The following is an 18,203-nucleotide window of genomic DNA, read 5'->3' as shown; positions in this document are numbered from 1 at the left end:
CGGGCCCAGAAGTTGTCCACAGTGTTGTTTCAGTGTCTCTCTTCAAAGAAAGAGACCCTCAGACGGACAGGGCTGCGTGGCGGACGCTGTCATCTACTCTATCCGGGACAACGGCGTGTTGGTGTTTGTCCCAGAGTAAGAAACGAGCCGCCGACTTAACGATAGATTAGATTTGTTCACTTTTGTTGGATGAGAATGACACTTTATTTTTCTATTGTCATCAAGTTCCACGAAAAGACCAAAACCAACAACGCGTGTTAGTTCGTCTCTCAGTACTTTCTCTTCCTGTCTGTGGCTCACCTCCAGGCATGGTTCCTTCTGAAGACATAAATCTTTCAGCTCAAGTAGATAGTTTCAATGAGAAAAAGCTGCTCACTGTAGTTGTTCTCAAACAGGAGGAAATAGTGCTGCTGTTGGGGACTATTTTCAGCAGCGGATGTGGAGTTCTAGTGAGTATTTGGGGACTGAGTCAGAATAAACTCTAATAGTTTACTGTACTAATGAAGCTCTCTGGCTCAGATGAAGAAGAGACATCAGGACACGAGACCGTACACTGTTGGTCTTTTCATGGGATGTGTACAGTAAGCAAGTATTGAGTAAGATATGATATTTTATGGTGAGTGGGAAATTAACGATCATTTATGATACTGTAAAATGATTTGGTGCTTTTCAGTAACACTTACAATATACTCACTAAGAACGTTGTGACATCTAAAAGTTTAGTTTTAAACTGGTCTAATCTATCTGATTTAGATGCATCTACAAATCTATATAACCGTTGTCTCATTGCGTTTTCACATCTTCGTACCTCATCATTTAAATACTCTTAAAAACACTTAAGAGATCATTTGACCGGCAAATCACCAAATCGAGGCTTTCTGGGATGGTGTGGTTTTTAATAAGCACTAACCCTGAAGAGACCACTCTGCATGACTGTATTCATCTGTGGTGGAACAAAATAACTGAAAATAAGATGTGCAATCTTGAATTTAAAAATCCATTAGTCAACCTAACATTTTGGAAACATTCTTTGGGTTTTTGGCAAATTACACTTAAAATTGCCCAAAAAGAACATTTTTAATTGAAAGTACTGCTGTGTAGTAGTGACGGTCAGTGTATAAAATGGTCCAATCTGGCAGTTCTGACTACACCTGTCCTCGTTCCAGGTATGGTGCGAAAGGGCCGGTGTATATGAAGGATCGCGAGGGCCAGGTGGTGGCTGCAGGACGGGACGGCAGCTGTGAGTGGCAGAGCGGCTCCGTGCGACGATACCCAGACCACATCACCACCACCTCCAGCTGCGGGACCTCCACCTTCAGAGTGTTTGACCACATCACCGTGAGTCGCAGAACAGATTTATTATTTACTGGACACACTGACTTTAAGTGGAATCATACGGTGACGATATTGTTTTGTCGTTTAAGGAACGCTGTGCAGTTGTCTTTTTTTACCTCTATCCGTGACTTTTAACAAACGTGTCAAATTAATTTCCTTCCACATAAAAATTCTACAGAGTTGATTTTTTTTTAAATATACGCTCACCTAAAGGATTATTAGGAACACCTGTTCAATTTCTCATTAATGCAATTATCTAATCAACCAATCACATGGCAGTTGCTTCAATGCATTTAGGGTCCTGGTCAGGACAATCTCCTGAACTCCAAACTGAATGTCAGAATGGGAAAGAAAGCTGATTTAAGCAATTTTGAGCATGGTTGTTGGTGCCAGACGGGCCGGTCTGAGTATTTCACAATCTGCTCAGTTACTGGGATTTTCACGCACAACCATTTCTAGGGTTTACAAAGAATGGTGTGAAAAGGGAAAAACATCCAGTATGCGGCAGTCCTGTGGGCGAAAATGCCTCGTTGATGCTAGAGGTCAGAGGAGAATGGGCCGACTGATTCAAGCTGATAGAAGAGCAACTTTGACTGAAATAACCACTCGTTACAACCGAGGTATGCGGCAAAGCATTTGTGAAGCTACAACAGCAGAAGACCCCACCGGGTACCACTCATCTCCACTACAAATAGGAAAAAGAGGCTACAATTTGCAAGAGCTCACCAAAATTGGACAGTTGAAGACTGGAAAAATGTTGCCCGGTCTGATGAGTCTCGATTTCTGTTGAGACATTCAGATGGTAGAGTCAGAATTTGGCGTAAACAGAATGAGAACATGGATCCATCGCCTTGTTACCACTGTGCAGGCTGCTGGTGGTGGTGTAATGGTGTGGGGGATGTTTTCTTGGCACACTTTAGGCCCCTTAGTGCCAATTGGGCATCGTTTAAATGCCACGGCCTACCTGAGCATTGTTTCTGACCATGTCCATCCCTTTATGGCCACCATGTACCCATCCTCTGATGGCTACTTCCAGCAGGATAATGCACCATGTCACAAAGCTCCAATCATTTCAAATTGGTTTCTTGAACATGACAATGAGTTCACTGTACTAAAATGGCCCCCACAGTCGCCAGATCTCAACCCAATAGAGCATCTTTGGGATGTGGTGGAACGGGAGCTTCGTGCCCTGGATGTGCATCCCACAAATCTCCATCAACTGCAAGATGCTATCCATCAATATGGGCCAACATTTCTAAAGAATGCTTTCAGCACCTTGTTGAATCAATGCCACGTAGAATTAAGGCAGTTCTGAAGGCGAAAGGGGGTCAAACACAGTATTAGTATGGTGTTCCTAATAATCCTTTAGGTGAGTGTATATATATATATATATATATCTTAAATCCTGCTTTGCTTACATACAGTGAGGAAAATAAGTATTTGAACACCCTGCTATTTTGCAAGTTCTCCCACTTAGAAATCATGGAGGGGTCTGAAATTGTCATCGTAGGTGCATGTCCACTGTGAGAGACATAATCTAAAAAAAAAAATCCAGAAATCACAATGTATGATTTTTTTTACTATTTATTTGTATGATACAGCTGCAAATAAGTATTTGAACACCTGTCTATCAGCTAGAATTCTGACTCTCAAAGACCTGTTAGTCTGCCTTCAAAATGTCCACCTCCACTCCATTTATTATCCTAAATTAGATGCACCTGTTTGAGGTCGTTAGCTGCATAAAGACACCTGTCCACCCCATACAATCAGTAAGAATCCAACTACTAACATGGCCAAGACCAAAGAGCTGTCCAAAGACACTAGAGACAAAATTGTACACCTCCACAAGGCTGGAAAGGGCTACGGGGAAATTGCCAAGCAGCTTGGTGAAAAAAGGTCCACTGTTGGAGCAATCATTAGAAAATGGAAGAAGCTAAACATGACTGTCAATCTCCCTCGGACTGGGGCTCCATGCAAGATCTCACCTCGTGGGGTCTCAATGATCCTAAGAAAGGTGAGAAATCAGCCCAGAACTACACGGGAGGAGCTGGTCAATGACCTGAAAAGAGCTGGGACCACCGTTTCCAAGGTTACTGTTGGTAAAACACTAAGACGTCATGGTTTGAAATCACGCATGGCACGGAAGGTTCCCCTGCTTAAACCAGCACATGTCAAGGCCCGTCTTCAGTTTGCCAATGACCATTTGGATGATCCAGAGGAGTCATGGGAGAAAGTCATGTGGTCAGATGAGACCAAAATAGAACTTTTTGGTCATAATTCCACTAACCGTGTTTGGAGGAAGAAGAATGATGAGTACCATCCCAAGAACACCATCCCTACTGTGAAGCATGGGGGTGGTAGCATCATGCTTTGGGGGTGTTTTTCTGCACATGGGACAGGGCGACTGCACTGTATTAAGGAGAGGATGACCCCATGTATTGCAGATTTTGGGGAACAACCTCCTTCCCTCAGTTAGAGCATTGAAGATGGGTCGAGGCCGGGTCTTCCAACATGACAATGACCCGAAGCATACAGCCAGGAGAACCAAGGAGTGGCTCTGTAAGAAGCATATCAAGGTTCTGGCGTGGCCTAGCCAGTCTCCAGACCTAAACCCAATAGAGAATCTTTGGAGGGAGCTCAAACTCCGTGTTTCTCAGCGACAGCCCAGAAACCTGACTGATCTAGAGAAGATCTGTGTGGAGGAGTGGGCCAAAATCCCTCCTGCAGTGCAAACCTGGTGAAAAACTACAGGAAACGTTTGACCTCAACAAAGGCTACTGTACCAAATATTAACATTGATTTTCTCAGGTGTTCAAATACTTATTTGCAGCTGTATCATACAAATAAATAGTTAAAAAATCATACATTGTGATTTCTGGATTTTTTTTTAGATTATGTCTCTCACAGTGGACATGCACCTACGATGACAATTTCAGACCCCTCCATGATTTCTAAGTGGGAGAACTTGCAAAATAGCAGGGTGTTCAAATACTTATTTTCCTCACTGTACGTGTTTACTTGCTAGCAGTGTTCCTCTTCACTGCTACAGTTCTTGGTTCACTACCCGCCACCAACTGTCATTCAGCAGAATAGCTAAACTGGCGGCGGTGAATTGCATCGCCCTGTGATTGGCTGAGTCCTTGTACATGTTAGAAATAAAATAAACATTACTCCATAGTGCTAGTAATGGTCACAAACACCACTGGGTATCTTTTAATAATTAAATTAATTTAAAAAAAGTTGAGGTTTGGTTGTTTTATGATAAATATTCCTACCAGTATCAGGACATTTCCTGAATGAGTTAGTTTTTCCCAGATGTAGATATGTTGATGTCCTGGTTTCCTTAACGTGTTATTCATTTTCACAGATAATATTGAGGAATTTTGTGACAGTTTGAGTCCTCTGCTCCCCACAGGTTCGTATTTCTGTCCGCTCGACGCATTGCCACGCAGACAGCCTAAACCTCGAGGTCATCAGCAGCAAGCCCCACCGCAGCGCAGAGCCCCAGCAGACCCGGTCCCAGGGCCGCAGCCAGCTGGTCCAGGAGGTGGTGCGTCTGGCCGAGGAGGCGCACCAGCAGGCCCAGGAGAAGGCGGCCCGGCGCCCCAAACTCTCCAAAGAGGAGAGAGAGTTCTGTCAGAGCAAAACTCCCAATCTGTACTCGCTCCTGGAGGAGGTGAGAGAGCTGGCTCTGATGGACCTGGAAGTGGTCGCACAGGTCTGTGCAACGACGGCATAGAGCGGCCGCAACCTGGGCTCAGCTGTAAAGGAAGCGAGGGACTCTGGAAACATATCATGGATGACTTCTGTATACGTCTCATAGGTATATCAGTTTACATCCATGAACAAATAACATTAAAGCCAAGCGGGCGTTTGTCTTTCACAAAAGGACATTTTTATGAATCATGATGGCAGATTTCTAGTTATTTATTATCTGAGAATTATCTTTCTGTCATTTGAAGAACAAATGCTCGACAGTGAGATGTGTAAATGAGGTCTTTAATGATATTAAATGAGAGAAATATGATGATTTTTGTGGACGTTTTCGTTACGTTGGTCCCAATAAAACAACCCCAGATTAAAATTTTATGTAAATAGAGAAGAACTGTTGGTTGAAGTAGACATTAAATGAAGCACTGACTTTTGATGACACTTTATAGATACTGATACAAATAAGCATAAACTAATGTTTAACATCTAGAGTTAATGAAGCACCAAAATGATAATTGGATTTATATATTTTTCAAAACCATTGATAACAAAGTTCTTCACTGTTCACAGTGTGTAGCATAATGTAGAGCCTGATATTTGAGAGTTGGGTAATCCAATAATGATATATGGGCCAATATTTGTTCAGTATTACAAAGCACAGTATACACTATGTATTCATTTGTGTAACATAATGTTGTAGCTGTTCGTTTAAATTAAATTTCCATTTAAACACAGCTGCCAATTTCAGATTTAGAAATTTAAAAACAGAAAACAGGATGTTTCTCCAAAGATAAAATTTTAAGTTTTAATCTTTAAACTAATTGGCTTCTTATTTTTACTGAATTGATGGACCGGTGTCCAAACGCACGCTCAAGTCTGTTTTCAGTAAACCTACCGGCTAATTTTCTACACACAAGTGTTAAGTGAAATCCCGGTCAGAGTGACTGCATGGTGTCGACCTGTAAGCTTCAGCCTCCTCCTGTGGTCATCATATCAGCTGATCTCGAGCATCAGCACTGTGACCACAAACACATAGTACTACCCTTTAATAGGAAGCGGGTGCGAGTTGCTCAGGTAGGCGCTGCAGTAATCATTGACTTGTAATCTAATTGGTGCTCGTGCTTTTTTGTATGAAGGGTAAAGTGTTTCCACAGAATCTATTTTTGTAAAATGGTTTATTGTGGCTTTTAATTAAACCTGTATGGATGAACACTGAAGTCTTGTGTAAGTCTGAAGCCCTTTATTTCAGGTACAGTATTTAGTTATTACAACATTTGACCTGCTGTCTGTTGGATCAGACCACACAGGCCAACATGTCGCCGGTTCACGGCGGTTCACGTACTGACCCGGTCGTCTAGCCATCACACAGTTTGGCCCTTGTCAGTCACTCAAATCCTACTTCTAACACATCAAGTTTCAGGACAAAATCTTCACTTGCTGCCAAATATATCCCGCCCACCGACAAATGCCTTTTTAACGAGATAATCAGTGTTATTCACGTCATACTGTTACGGCTGATCGGTGTACATCTGATGCTGTACTGTATGTGAAGGTGAGATCATAGAAGTGTCGTTATACTTAGTATAGATTCAATATTACAAGGAAATGTTTATTGTTTGGCATTTAAAAACCGGTAAGGACGCCAACTATGCCGTGATTTATCAAAGATAAAAACACACAGCTCGGGTCGCGCAGTTTTACAGACGTTACCTGCAGTGACTTTTCATGCTGCACTGATTTGTTTTACTACATGAAAAAACTGCAGGCAGGCTTGTTTGAATGAAAAAAGAAGAGCTATTTGTTTAGTTTTTAATATTAAGGATCAACAGACTATTTAAGGAACAGCTAGTACAGTTCAACAATAAATGAAATTTGTGAAACCAAATAAAACGCAGCCAATGATAAAATCTGAAAGAGACTGATGGAAACAGATGTGGGATCAGTGCTTAATTATACGTATTTCAGACAGGAACAAGGGGAACAGGAATTCAGAAACAAAGTTGGCTTAGCTCTCTGCAGACTACAAGAATACCACTTGTGCACTAATTTGATTCACTGCCAAAAGATTTTGGCCGTACAGTTAGCAGCTCCTGAACTCAACGAGTGTGTGCTGCACTTAATCCCCGTCCTCACACTCGTTGCTGGGTTCAAGGTTGGTTTCATCCTCTTTCTCACGCTGAGGTGATTCATCAGAAGGTTCAGAGTCTTTGTGTGGAAGCCGGCCAGGTTGTTGTGCGCTGCTGCTGCTGCAGGCTGACTCCTGGTCTAAATCCTCCACCTCCACATCCTGATCTTTGGAGTTGTTTAAGACATTGGCAGAGGAGACGGATGTGGGTTCATCTGCTGACGTGGACGAGTCAACAGTCTGGGAGTCTGAAGGATCTAGTGGGCGGCAGGAGGAATTGTGCACATGGACATCAAAAATGTGTTCCATTTAACTACTTTCCACTCATCAAAACTGAAGAGGTGCGTTCTTGGATTACTATAATGTACAGACTGGTCTGAAGGGGATGCATTCATTAAAGATTATCGGGAGCCACAACATGATTTTTGATTTATCTTAATGCTTCTTCTTTGCAACTGGCTGAGATATGCCTGCATCATTCGATTATTTTTACTGTGTCTCAAATCCGGACAAATCTTATATTTGCTTCACAGAACTGATGAAGGGCCTCTCACCTGTTTGCTGCTGCTGCTGCTGGCGGGCGAGTTTTCTCTCCAGGGCCCGCTGTCTGTTCAGCTCCATGCGCTTACGCTGCTCCTCAGTCAGGGAGGGGGCAGCGGGGAGGTAGAGGGTGGGGCAGCTGGAGCCGGGGTAGAGTGGACCGGCCTTTGCACGTCATCAGGGAAGATTGCTCTGCTAAACGGCTCTGGATCCTCAAAGACTTGCGACTCAGGAGCTGCCTCTTCTTCACCTAAACCCAAAAATGTTTCACAGACCCGTGAATTCAGAGAGAAAACACTCACTTTCACATAAATATTTTTATGCGGCCTCACACTGGCAGATGTTATTGATTTGGGGGAGGTTCCACGTTTCACTCTCCAGTTCTTTCAGCAAAGCCAACCTCTTGAGACAGACCCTTGTACAGTACACCACCACATGGTGCTAATGTGAGGTTTCAGCTGATGCTCATCCACTCGTGAAGTTTAAAAACTAACAAAAAACCAATGAGCTGAACAGAATAAACCCAAGGAAACCAAATGATACCATCTCGGACGTTTGGCTGGTGCAGCAGATGATTTTATGCAACAAAAGTCAATTTAGCCAGAAACATTCAGGTGATCATTTTGAATTTTAGATAAATTTTGAATGCAGCACAATAAATAGTGTGTTAAATATCTTTACCCATATGATCTTCGTGCGTCAGTGGCATGTCCAGTCGAATCCGTTTGAGACACGTCTGCCACAGAAACAAAAAGAAAAGGCATTTAATTACAAATACTGCACTGTGAAAACAATAAGTACATTTCATTGACATATTCAGCGTCAACGTCTTCATCCCACCTGCACTTCCTTCTTGTTGCCGAGCTTCTCCACTCTGTCAATAAAATCTTCAAACTGCAGTTTGGGGTATAACCGGTGGGCCCAGTTCTCCATCTTCTGCATCAGCAGGCGCAGGTCCTCAGCCTGGTTGGACAAAACACACAAACACCACAAAACGTTGGCTAAATGTACATATGATGAAGTACGGCCAAGATTAAATGCTCCACAAGCGTCTGCGTCGTTTGGTGCTGTTCATTTGTCTGTTGTCAAGCTCTTACCTCGTGCCCTTTGCCTTTGAAATGGACATCATCAAACAGCGTTCGCAGAGCTGGAAGTCCTCTTTCTGAGATCAGCCTGAAGAAAGTAGTGTCACATGTATATTTAGTCACTTGGGGGAAAGTTCACAGTTCATAAAGTAGTTAGACCTTTTCCACTGACAACAGCTGACTTGCGTTGCCTTTCCCAACAATAAAAGTGTATTATTTTCATGCTTTGTGGCATCCTGGTGTATAGATGGCATTAGCCAACAACTCAATGTACTTTTTAAATCTGCATTTGAATAAATTTAAATCCTCTGCCGTGATGTTACGATCCCGATGTTTGAGGTACCTGTGCGAGTCTAGCTTGGGCTGTGGCCTCCTCACTCCTTTTCTTTTAGCAGCAGGGACCTCAGCCAACTTGGACACCTCGCCGTCTTCATCCTCTGCATTTACCACACCACATGACAACAGGGCAGGTGGTCAACATCACAGAAAACTTTCAGCAGGGCAGACTAGGAGTCAGCACTTACCATAATTCAATAATTCTCTCCAATTTCTAGGTATAAACTGGCTTAAAATGTTGACTGTTCTCTTTCTGTAGGATTTTGACAGCGGCCTACATGCAGCTTCTCACCATTTCCAAAAGGGTCTCCGTCCTCTTGTCCTCCCTGGCCCGGGGAGTGAGGTGGTGGGAGGGGAGGGAAAGCTTCATCCTTTAGGCCATCAAATGGATCCAGCATCGTGTGTAACTCCTGGATTAAGTATTAAATTGACACTCATTTTTACTTCAATCTGGCTGCATGCAGAACTAGACGTGCTGTTTTTCTAGGACTATTGCGTTTACTGCAGTACAACCATGAAAACAGCCACAGATGAACTCATGACTCATCACTAACATGATTAATTTTGGTTTTAAAAATCAGTGCCAGTATATCTGAGTGGTACATTTAGCTAATACTTTTATCTAAAGCGACTTACAAGTGATCAGAGTCAGAGGTCACATGCCCCTGGAGCAACAAGGGGTTAAGCGGTGTCTTATCCACTGTAGCATTGTGTTGTTTTGCAACAAACATATGAAATTATGATATGGACCGATTGGAAAAGTAACAAAAAATACTGTTATCCTTTATACCTCGAAAAGCTGTACTTATTCACACTTCACTACATTTCTTGACAGATTCATATTACATAATAATATGCATTATATATTTAATATATATAATTGTCTTATGAAATGGCCATGCATTGTTATGCATCTAATTATCCACCTGTTTACAAAGCTGTAATAGCAGCTTCACCTCAACTAACTACAACATTAAAAATACTCCTTATATGTTATGTAGATGTGTACAGTACCTCCATACAAGGGTTAGTACGAATATTGGTCCCCGATATCAAATCTCGCTCTCCCGGCGTGACCTGTATCGGCCATGAAAACACAAATATCGGTCGACCACCGCGTCATCCACGTGAAGGCGGCAAACTCAAGCTTAGCCAAAACACTAAAACCCGTCAGTCTCCTGAATTTCACTGCCACACGGGAGGACAGGAGGATCTGGGACAGCCAGGGTCAACAGGACACTCGCGTCTTCGTCTGAACATAACTTTATTTCTGAGTTAGGTTTGTTTGTAAGAGAGTAAACAACGCGCTGCTAAGCTAACGTTAACTACGAGCGGCTGCGACACTGTGGGTAAGTTAGTAAGCTAACATGAGAGCTAACTTAACAGCCGTCGGCGAAACTGTAAAGCACAATGTGTCAGCTTAAAACATAAGTCACAGACATTATAATATCTTATAAAATACGACACTGTATTAAAGGGAAATGTCACAGTATTGTCTTACCAGTTACGAGGTGTCCGGCGGAGAAACCGCTAGCAGTGCAAAGCTAGCAACATTTACTTCCGGTACGAGGTTTTGTATTTTCAAAATAAAGTCCAACAGAAATTACCCATAACCTATAGTTAGAGTGATGACTGTGAGGAAGTATGAAAAATAAGTTATACTTCTTATTAAGAACCAATAAACCTACTGTTTAGTACTTTTAAGGGCATCTCTATAGATCTTAAAACAAGAAAAATAATGTATTACAAACATATGTCTACACACACACACAAACTTTGTAATTGTTTAAAAATATTTTGATGAACACGTTGGCATTAATATAGTAGGGACATGGTAAAAATCATAGACTGTATTTAAGTAAAAATCTTTATAGATTCAGCAACAAACGATGTGGGATAAAGTTTACACTAAAAAAATCATCAAAGGCAAAGTGTTTTTTCATCACATAAATTTAGGTTTGTTATATAGGCACAAAATATGCAAATGAATGATGGCTGTTGTAATGCTTTGTTTGCAAACATTACTGATATAAATAAGCAATTTACAACATCAGAAAACATAAATTTAGGCTTTTTATAAAGAGCAGGGCTGTCGCTGGGAATCTTGGGGGTTTTTAAGGGCGCTCTGATCGATCGGCCACCGATCATAATGGCCGATAATGGCTTTAACTAGACCGGTGGTCGCTAAAAGGGCGATAAGAAAAGCTGATCAGATGATACAATACAAATTTTCAGCGGCAGCTAAAATGTTTCACTACGCTGTCTGAGTGTTTTTCAAAGCTAGCTAGCACCAAAGTGAAAAACGGAGACCTTTTGCTATGTTTCCGCCTCCCGTCCAGATTAAAACGGTCAATGCAAAAAACAAAAGAAGCAAAAAGCCTGGTGTGGTTCTTGGTTTGTATTAATTTCACCGTCTTCTTCATGTTTACACTGGCACGCGCATGCCCAGTGTAGCCACCTGAACGGCCGCTAGATGTGTCGTTCTAATATTGACAGAGATCAACTCTGATACGCAGCTGAAACGCTGCTGTGGACGGAGAAGATCGTTTTCGTTTTAAAAACGTAGCAGTGTGGATGTAGCCTCACATTACCCCACTCCTCTCTCTACTCCTCTCATGTCAACCCTCCCGTTTTCCCCGAGATTCTCCCGTATTTTTAACCTTTATAAAGTCAAATAAAAATCTTCTGGCCGTATTTAAAGTGTTTGCTATTCTCTCCTCTGGTAAAGTCGGTGGCAGCATGTAAGATATGTAGACTGAGCTTCCTGCACAAGGATTAAAAATGAAAACAATCCACTGAAAGGCCTATAGCCTACTAATGGCAAACCATGTGAAATTATAATGAATATAGTTGCCTATGTAATATTAACAATTGACTGTATAATATGGAATTTACATTGTAGCCTATTTTATTTATTTCAATCTCTCTCAAGCAGCTACTTCAGAGTTTATATCCACTCATGATGCCTGAACTCCTTTATCTCCTAAATATTTTGGCTACAGCCTTTTTTGTTGCAGTTTTTATGGTTGTAGTAAATTTATAAAGATGCTGTTTGTTCAGTTTTTGTAGTTTATTCCACAGTAAAGCTATATTTCTTAAGCTATAAGATGTTCACAGTAACCAGGCAAAGGCTGCTATGATTTAAGTCTCCAACACAGATTGAGTGGAATTTGTTGCCCATGTTTCCTGGCAATAAAATGAACAGTTGTCATTTAATGATACTTTATCATCTGTTAACTTTAACACTTAATACATTGTTTTTAGGACCAATTAAATAAATATACTGTATAATGCTACATGATAATAAAAGGCTCCAAATAGACCCAGTGATCGGTATCGGCCGATGCTGCTTTCAGCAATCGGCCCACAAAACCATGACCGGAGCACCTCTAGGGGTTTTAATAACTTGAGCAGGACTTTACATTCAACAATTACATACATCATACATGGTGAGTTTTTAAGGCTCAACATTCGTAAATTGGATCGTTTTGAAGGCCAAAAAGAAACGAAAACGATTTTTGTATTTTTCCACCTAAAACCTATCGTGACATCAACAGTTAAATCAATTTATAAATGTGATGGAAAAAATACTAAGGTAGCGTTGTTATTGGTGATAAGTTAAAAACACATCAGGGTTGACTTTGAGGTGACCTCAGTATTTCTAAATTCGTTCATGGCTACAGCCCTGCATATGTTTTGTGCGTTTGACGGTTCAGGCATCTAAAATACGTCATTTAAAATAAAATCACTGCAATAAACTATAATCATTCTGTGTACTCAACACCTGGAGTTTTAATTTCATGTTAGTTTCCCCTCTCTTATAATTTGCATCCAGCTCCAGGACCTTTAAGTTGAAGGGTAAAACGCCGTACAGGAAAATGTGTTTCTGTAAATTTTGTCTGACTTGTCGCAGCTCCTTATGAATAAATTATGAGCAACATTTTTCTCACTCAGTAATTTGCACCATTTAAGTCTTAGAAATGTATTTAATTGGAGTTTATGATCCACAGAGAGTACAACACTTTTTGTCTATCTCTCTTATTTCTTCATTTTACAACTTGTTGACAATAAACCATCTCCTCTCTGCAGTTAGCTTGAGTAGCCTATAAAACTTTGCTCTGTGTCAAAAAACCACACAAGTTTGACCCGTTTTTTAAAAAGGTAATATGTCAAGCTTGAGTTAATGCTTCCAGAGTTAGACAGGTACTGGCTATTTTGACTCGATAGTAACAACCTGAAAAGTGTTTATTCAAAACAGAACTGCAGGACAGGTAAATCAACAAAATGCTCTGGACAGGATAAAGTTTTACAGCTTTGCAAAAGTCACTCTCAGATTCATTTCTTTAGCTTCAAGGCCACAGGTCGTCTGGTTTGATGAACACAGGGGATGTGACTCTGTGTGTGTTTGTGCTCTCAGAGGCGTCCACGCAGCAGGAACATGAGGAAGATTGCGCTGAGGAGGATGCAGAGCGTACACACTGTGGGAACCACAATCTCTGTTACCATCTCCATGTGGCCTATCAACGGATCTGAAAGACACAGATGGAAAAGTAAGTAAATGTCTCCACTTACAGTCCCAGCGTCAAACCCCTGTGAAGGGCCCCCATGGACCCTGGGCGGAAACATTAGGATTTATTTAAATTTTAATGTCTTCATTTAATTGCTGTTAATGACTTCTGTGTGTATTTGACTTTTAAACAATTAATTGACTATTTCTAATTTCTGAGGTTTTGTCCCTTGGACCCAGAGATTTGTTTCATTAGACCAAAAGAACAACGTTCGACTTATACTTGCTTATGTTATATGTCAAAACACATACACACACATCTGTTTATTTATATTAATATTAGATTTCATCACATGACAAAAAGTTGCTTGTTGTTAGCTAATTTTTACCAATACAATGTCCAACCCACATTGCAGAACTAACCCTCTTGGGGGCACAAATATTAACGACCCTCTCTCTCACTCACACATGTTAATGTGGGAATATGCAACATATTGTATATGTACAAAAATGTAATAATGAAGGTCTTAATATTCAGAACTCAAGACAAGGCCTCAAGATCAGGTAGTAAATATAGGACGTAGCCTAATATCCTTCATTTTCCTTTTCCTTTATGAACTAGGTAAACAACTATAAGAGTACACACATTATATTATACACACACACATGTTCATGTTTCATTTATTTATTTATTTTTTATATATTTTCTAACACACACACACACACACACACTTACCATTTTATTTATTTGTTTAATTAAAATTTTTAAATATATTTTTTTAACACACATACACACACGTTTACTGTTTAATTATTTATTTTATTTTTAATATATTTTTTTTAACAAACACACACACACTAACACACGCTTACTGTTTTTTTATTGATTTTTTTTAATATATTTTTTTAAACATGCACACACACACGCTTACTGTTTATTTATTTTATTTTTAATATATTTTTATTTTTTACAAAGACACACACAAACAAACACACACGCTTACAGTTTTATTTATTTTATTTTTAATATATTTTTATTTTTTACAAAGACACACACAAACAAACACACACGCTTACTGTTTTATTTATTTATTTATTTTTAATATTTTTTTTAACGCACACACACGCTTACTGTTTTATTTTTTTTATTTTTTTTTATATATTTTTATTTTTTAACGCACACACACGAACAAACACACACGCTTACTGTTTTATTTATTTATTTTCTTTTTAATATATTTTTATTTTTTAACACACACACACGCTTACTGTTTAATTTTTTATTTTATTTTTAATATATTTTTATTTTTTAACACACACACACGCTTACTGTTTTATTTATTTATTTTATTGAAATTTCTATATTTTATTTTTCTTTTTTTTTTTTTAAACACAAACACACATACACTTTGATTACTTTACGCTTTAATTGTTTAATGAAATGTATGGGGCTGATTGTTCTTATGTTGTGTTTATATATGATGCTTTGGCAATGTTGTTATTACATTCATGCCAATAAAGCTAATTTGAATTTATTCAGAATAGACAAGGACCCACTTATGTCAGCTAAGGTTTTACTTCTGTTGTGCAGACAAACAATTTACCATTTAATTCGCACAAACCACTTGACACACAGTCATTCCAAAGTTTTTAGGGCTCCTGGAGTTGAGAGGCCCTGCAACAGTTACCCACTTTGCCCAGTTGGTGCAGCAGCCTTACTAACCCCCAAAACAAGCCGGCTTTAAGTCTTTGAATTAGTCATTTGACCCCAAAAATTCTTATAGAATTTTTTTTAGTCAAACTGCTATTCAAGTTCAAGGACTGGAAACTGAGCTGACTAATAAAGCTATACGTTTCAATCCATAAGTCATTTGAAACATGTTCCTCATTGGAGAAATGTTAATGTTGCCACCGGTCTTTTCTAATCTGCAAAGTGACTAATAACTACAGCTGTGAGTTGTAGCAGTTGTAGCATAGCGTAAACACTCACTCTGATCTCACTCAGAAATGCATCAACTTTTGTACCTAAACTTCATCATGCACTGGCCAAGCCTTTTGCATTCCTGCATGTTCCTGATTTGCCTGGGATTTTCTTCTAGCTGGAGGGGCAAAACAAAGAAAAGCCCCGTTAGATAGCGGAACAACAAGCTTGAGACAGAATTTTCCTTTGTTTGGCCCCACCTAGCTTATCACAGCCGACACTTTTAATGCTTTATTGTACTAACCTGCAGCCAGGAGCTGGTTACTGGAGGAGCAAGTCTCCACGGCTTTCCTCTTCCAGCTTTCCACCTGAAAAGATCCAAGAAACTCTCAGCAGTTAAACCACATAATCTGCTCCAGAGGGATTTTTAACGCGGAGTAAGGTGTTAAGAGTTTACCTCTCTCTGATTGGGAAAGCCATTAGAGCTGATGATACGTTTATAGAACTGGACAGAGGCCTTCGGGTAGCGTGGTTTGTTTTTGCTCCTGAAGTCCACATAGTAGAGTCCGAACCTCTCAGAGTATCCTTCATCCCACTCAAAGTTGTCGAGGAGAGACCAGGCCGTGTAGCCCTTCACATTCACCCCGTCCTTAATCGCTGGTGAACCAGGGACAAAATAAAAAGGTAACACGTTTGGTTTTTGTCTCAGGGACCGTGGCAGCTTTTTTTAGTCGTATAAAATATGAAAAACAATCTCAAAGACTCAAATATGAACCAGGCAGTAAAATCTTTCTTTCTGGGATGTTATTTCTGTGTCCAGCAGAGTTTTTATACCTTTGAGCATTTCATTGATGTAGTCTTTGAAGTACTGCATCCTCCAGTCGTCACAGAGGTCGGTGCAGACCATTTTCTCTGACACACCGTTTTCTGTCACGTAAATCATGGGGTTTCCGTACTGAGTCTGTTGGAGTGACATCAAATCACATTCAGGATGGAGTGCATACTGATATATCCCTCTCATTATGTACTTACATGTACTCGTACAAAATATTTCAAGTTTCATAACCCTTATCTTTCTAACCGCGTCACACAAGTTATCACACGTGACATTTCTCTTCAGTGAGTTAGTTTTGACATTATGACTTCGCTTTCTTGCAGAGAGTTAAATGAGATGATGTTTTGGATGCGTCCGAAATCACCCTCTACTCACTGTATAGTGGACTATACAGTCCACTCAGTGTATCCCAGAATGCATTTTGAAAAGTAGTGTACAAACGATGATGACTAACCAAGCCCTATAAACCAACAAGCTTTGCGCTGATAGAAAAAACAATCCACCAACGGATTGTGTTTTAACGGTGCCGAAATAATGATCAGAGTAGTGTCCGAAGGTGTTGTTTTAATTATGCGGGTGATCTCACTATACAGTCCTCTACATACAACTCACTACCGAGCAGGGAGTAGTGAATGAGCTGGTGATTTCGGACACAGTCTTTATGCTAAGCTAAGCTAATCACCTCCTAGCTGTAGCCCCATACTTGCTGAATTATTTGTATTAGTTCACTTTGGATGGCTGTGAGAGCTCAGCTTCCATCAATTATATGCCATTTTTATAATAATTTGAGCGTGTTTGTATTAGTTTCACTTGCAGTACAAAAAACGATTCTATATCAGAAACACCTCATACAGCTGGATTTTATTCAGACTTGTGTCGTTTACCTTAACAAAGTTCAACAAGCGTCGGAAGCCCCAGGGAACAGAGTAGAGCCATTCAGAGCCGGGATCCGGCCATTGTGGGTCAACCAGCTCAGCAAGGTCGCGATCTGCAAAGTAGCTGTCTCCCAGGCCTGATGGGTAATTCTTCAGGGTGACGTAGCGAGTAGTGAAATGGCCGAGGCCCAGGAAGTCACAGGTTCCCTTGATGTAGCTCTTCTCCTGAGGCGAGAAGACCGGCAGCCGTGAAGCTCCCAGGCCCTGCTGGCCGCTCTTCCTGCCTGAAGGTGAAGGTTTAGTTTTAGTTTTATAACGAAACTAAAATGTCTGCAGACACATGAAGGTTGCATAAAGATATCCAAAGAAGGTTAAAATCAAGGGCAACTGGACACGGTCTTTACATTGGCTTCCTGTCTGTCAAAGAATTGATTTCAAAATCCTGCTGTTAGTTTATAAAGCACTAAATGGTTTAGGGCCAAAATACATTTCTGATCTTCTGCTTCGTTATGAACCATCCAGACCTCTCAGGTCGTCTGGGATCTGGTCTGGTTTCTGTCCCCAGAGTCAAAACTAAACAAGGAGAAGCAGCGTTCAGTTATTATGCTCCGTATATCTGGAACAAACTCCCAGATAACTGCAGGTCTGCTGAAACTGTCAGACTGAAGACTTTTCTTTTTAACATTGCTTTTAATTAAATATTTAAGACTTCTCTTTTTTTACCACCGTCTTTAACTAGTAGATTGATAACTTACACTGCACTGTAACTTTTACTGTCCTGTTTTCTTTTTCTTTGTTTTTAGATATTAACACTATTTAAAAAGTTTAGAGTGCTCTTTTGATTCCACCTTCTCCCACGGCTGATCCTCAGTTAACAGAGCCAAGTAGAATTACAAGGGTTAGAGTCCCTAGTTTTCTCTGCTGTTAACTTGT

General features: G+C 40.3%; 4 protein-coding genes across 4 annotated transcripts in view; 2 read left to right on the top strand and 2 right to left on the bottom strand.

Annotated features, from left to right (window-relative positions):
* Positions 1–48: 48 nt before the first annotated feature.
* LOC119884546 (DIS3-like exonuclease 1) lies at positions 49–6,263 on the top strand (the record flags this gene model as incomplete). Its single annotated transcript, XM_038694933.1, has 3 exons — positions 49–135; positions 1,167–1,338; positions 4,751–6,263. Coding segments are annotated over 3 exons (583 nt in total), but the record flags the coding sequence as incomplete, so codon positions are not given.
* A 554-nt stretch (positions 6,264–6,817) lies between these two features.
* On the bottom strand, positions 6,818–10,530 carry LOC119884547 (TIMELESS-interacting protein-like). The gene is given in 9 exon segments (XM_038694935.1): positions 6,818–7,428; positions 7,726–7,855; positions 7,858–7,961; positions 8,393–8,447; positions 8,552–8,674; positions 8,809–8,884; positions 9,140–9,233; positions 9,425–9,542; positions 10,147–10,530. Coding segments are annotated over 9 exon segments (972 nt in total). The 5' UTR covers positions 10,153–10,530; the 3' UTR covers positions 6,818–7,162.
* Positions 10,362–18,203, top strand: part of LOC119884548 (gamma-crystallin N-like) — a 25,168-nt gene continuing 17,326 nt past the window's right edge. Inside the window, exons 1-2 of the mRNA XM_038694936.1 lie at positions 10,362–10,481; positions 13,550–13,682. Coding sequence (XP_038550864.1) covers positions 13,675–13,682 — 8 coding nt within the window. The 5' untranslated portion in view covers positions 10,362–10,481; positions 13,550–13,674. The remainder of the gene's footprint in view (positions 10,482–13,549; positions 13,683–18,203) is intronic.
* LOC119884550 (lactase-like protein) overlaps positions 15,860–18,203 on the bottom strand; it is an 11,750-nt gene continuing 9,406 nt past the window's right edge. Inside the window, exons 8-11 of the mRNA XM_038694937.1 lie at positions 17,280–17,554; positions 16,395–16,521; positions 16,018–16,217; positions 15,860–15,928 (exon numbers count right to left, since the gene is read on the bottom strand). Coding sequence (XP_038550865.1) covers positions 15,860–15,928; positions 16,018–16,217; positions 16,395–16,521; positions 17,280–17,554 — 671 coding nt within the window. The remainder of the gene's footprint in view (positions 15,929–16,017; positions 16,218–16,394; positions 16,522–17,279; positions 17,555–18,203) is intronic.

The sequence above is a fragment of the Micropterus salmoides genome, unplaced genomic scaffold (assembly GCF_014851395.1).
Source record: "Micropterus salmoides isolate LMB-PRFRI ecotype aquatic unplaced genomic scaffold, ASM1485139v1 Ms_hic_scaffold_3521, whole genome shotgun sequence".
NCBI lineage: Eukaryota > Metazoa > Chordata > Actinopteri > Centrarchiformes > Centrarchidae > Micropterus > Micropterus salmoides.
This window is presented reverse-complemented; position numbering and strand designations above follow the sequence as displayed.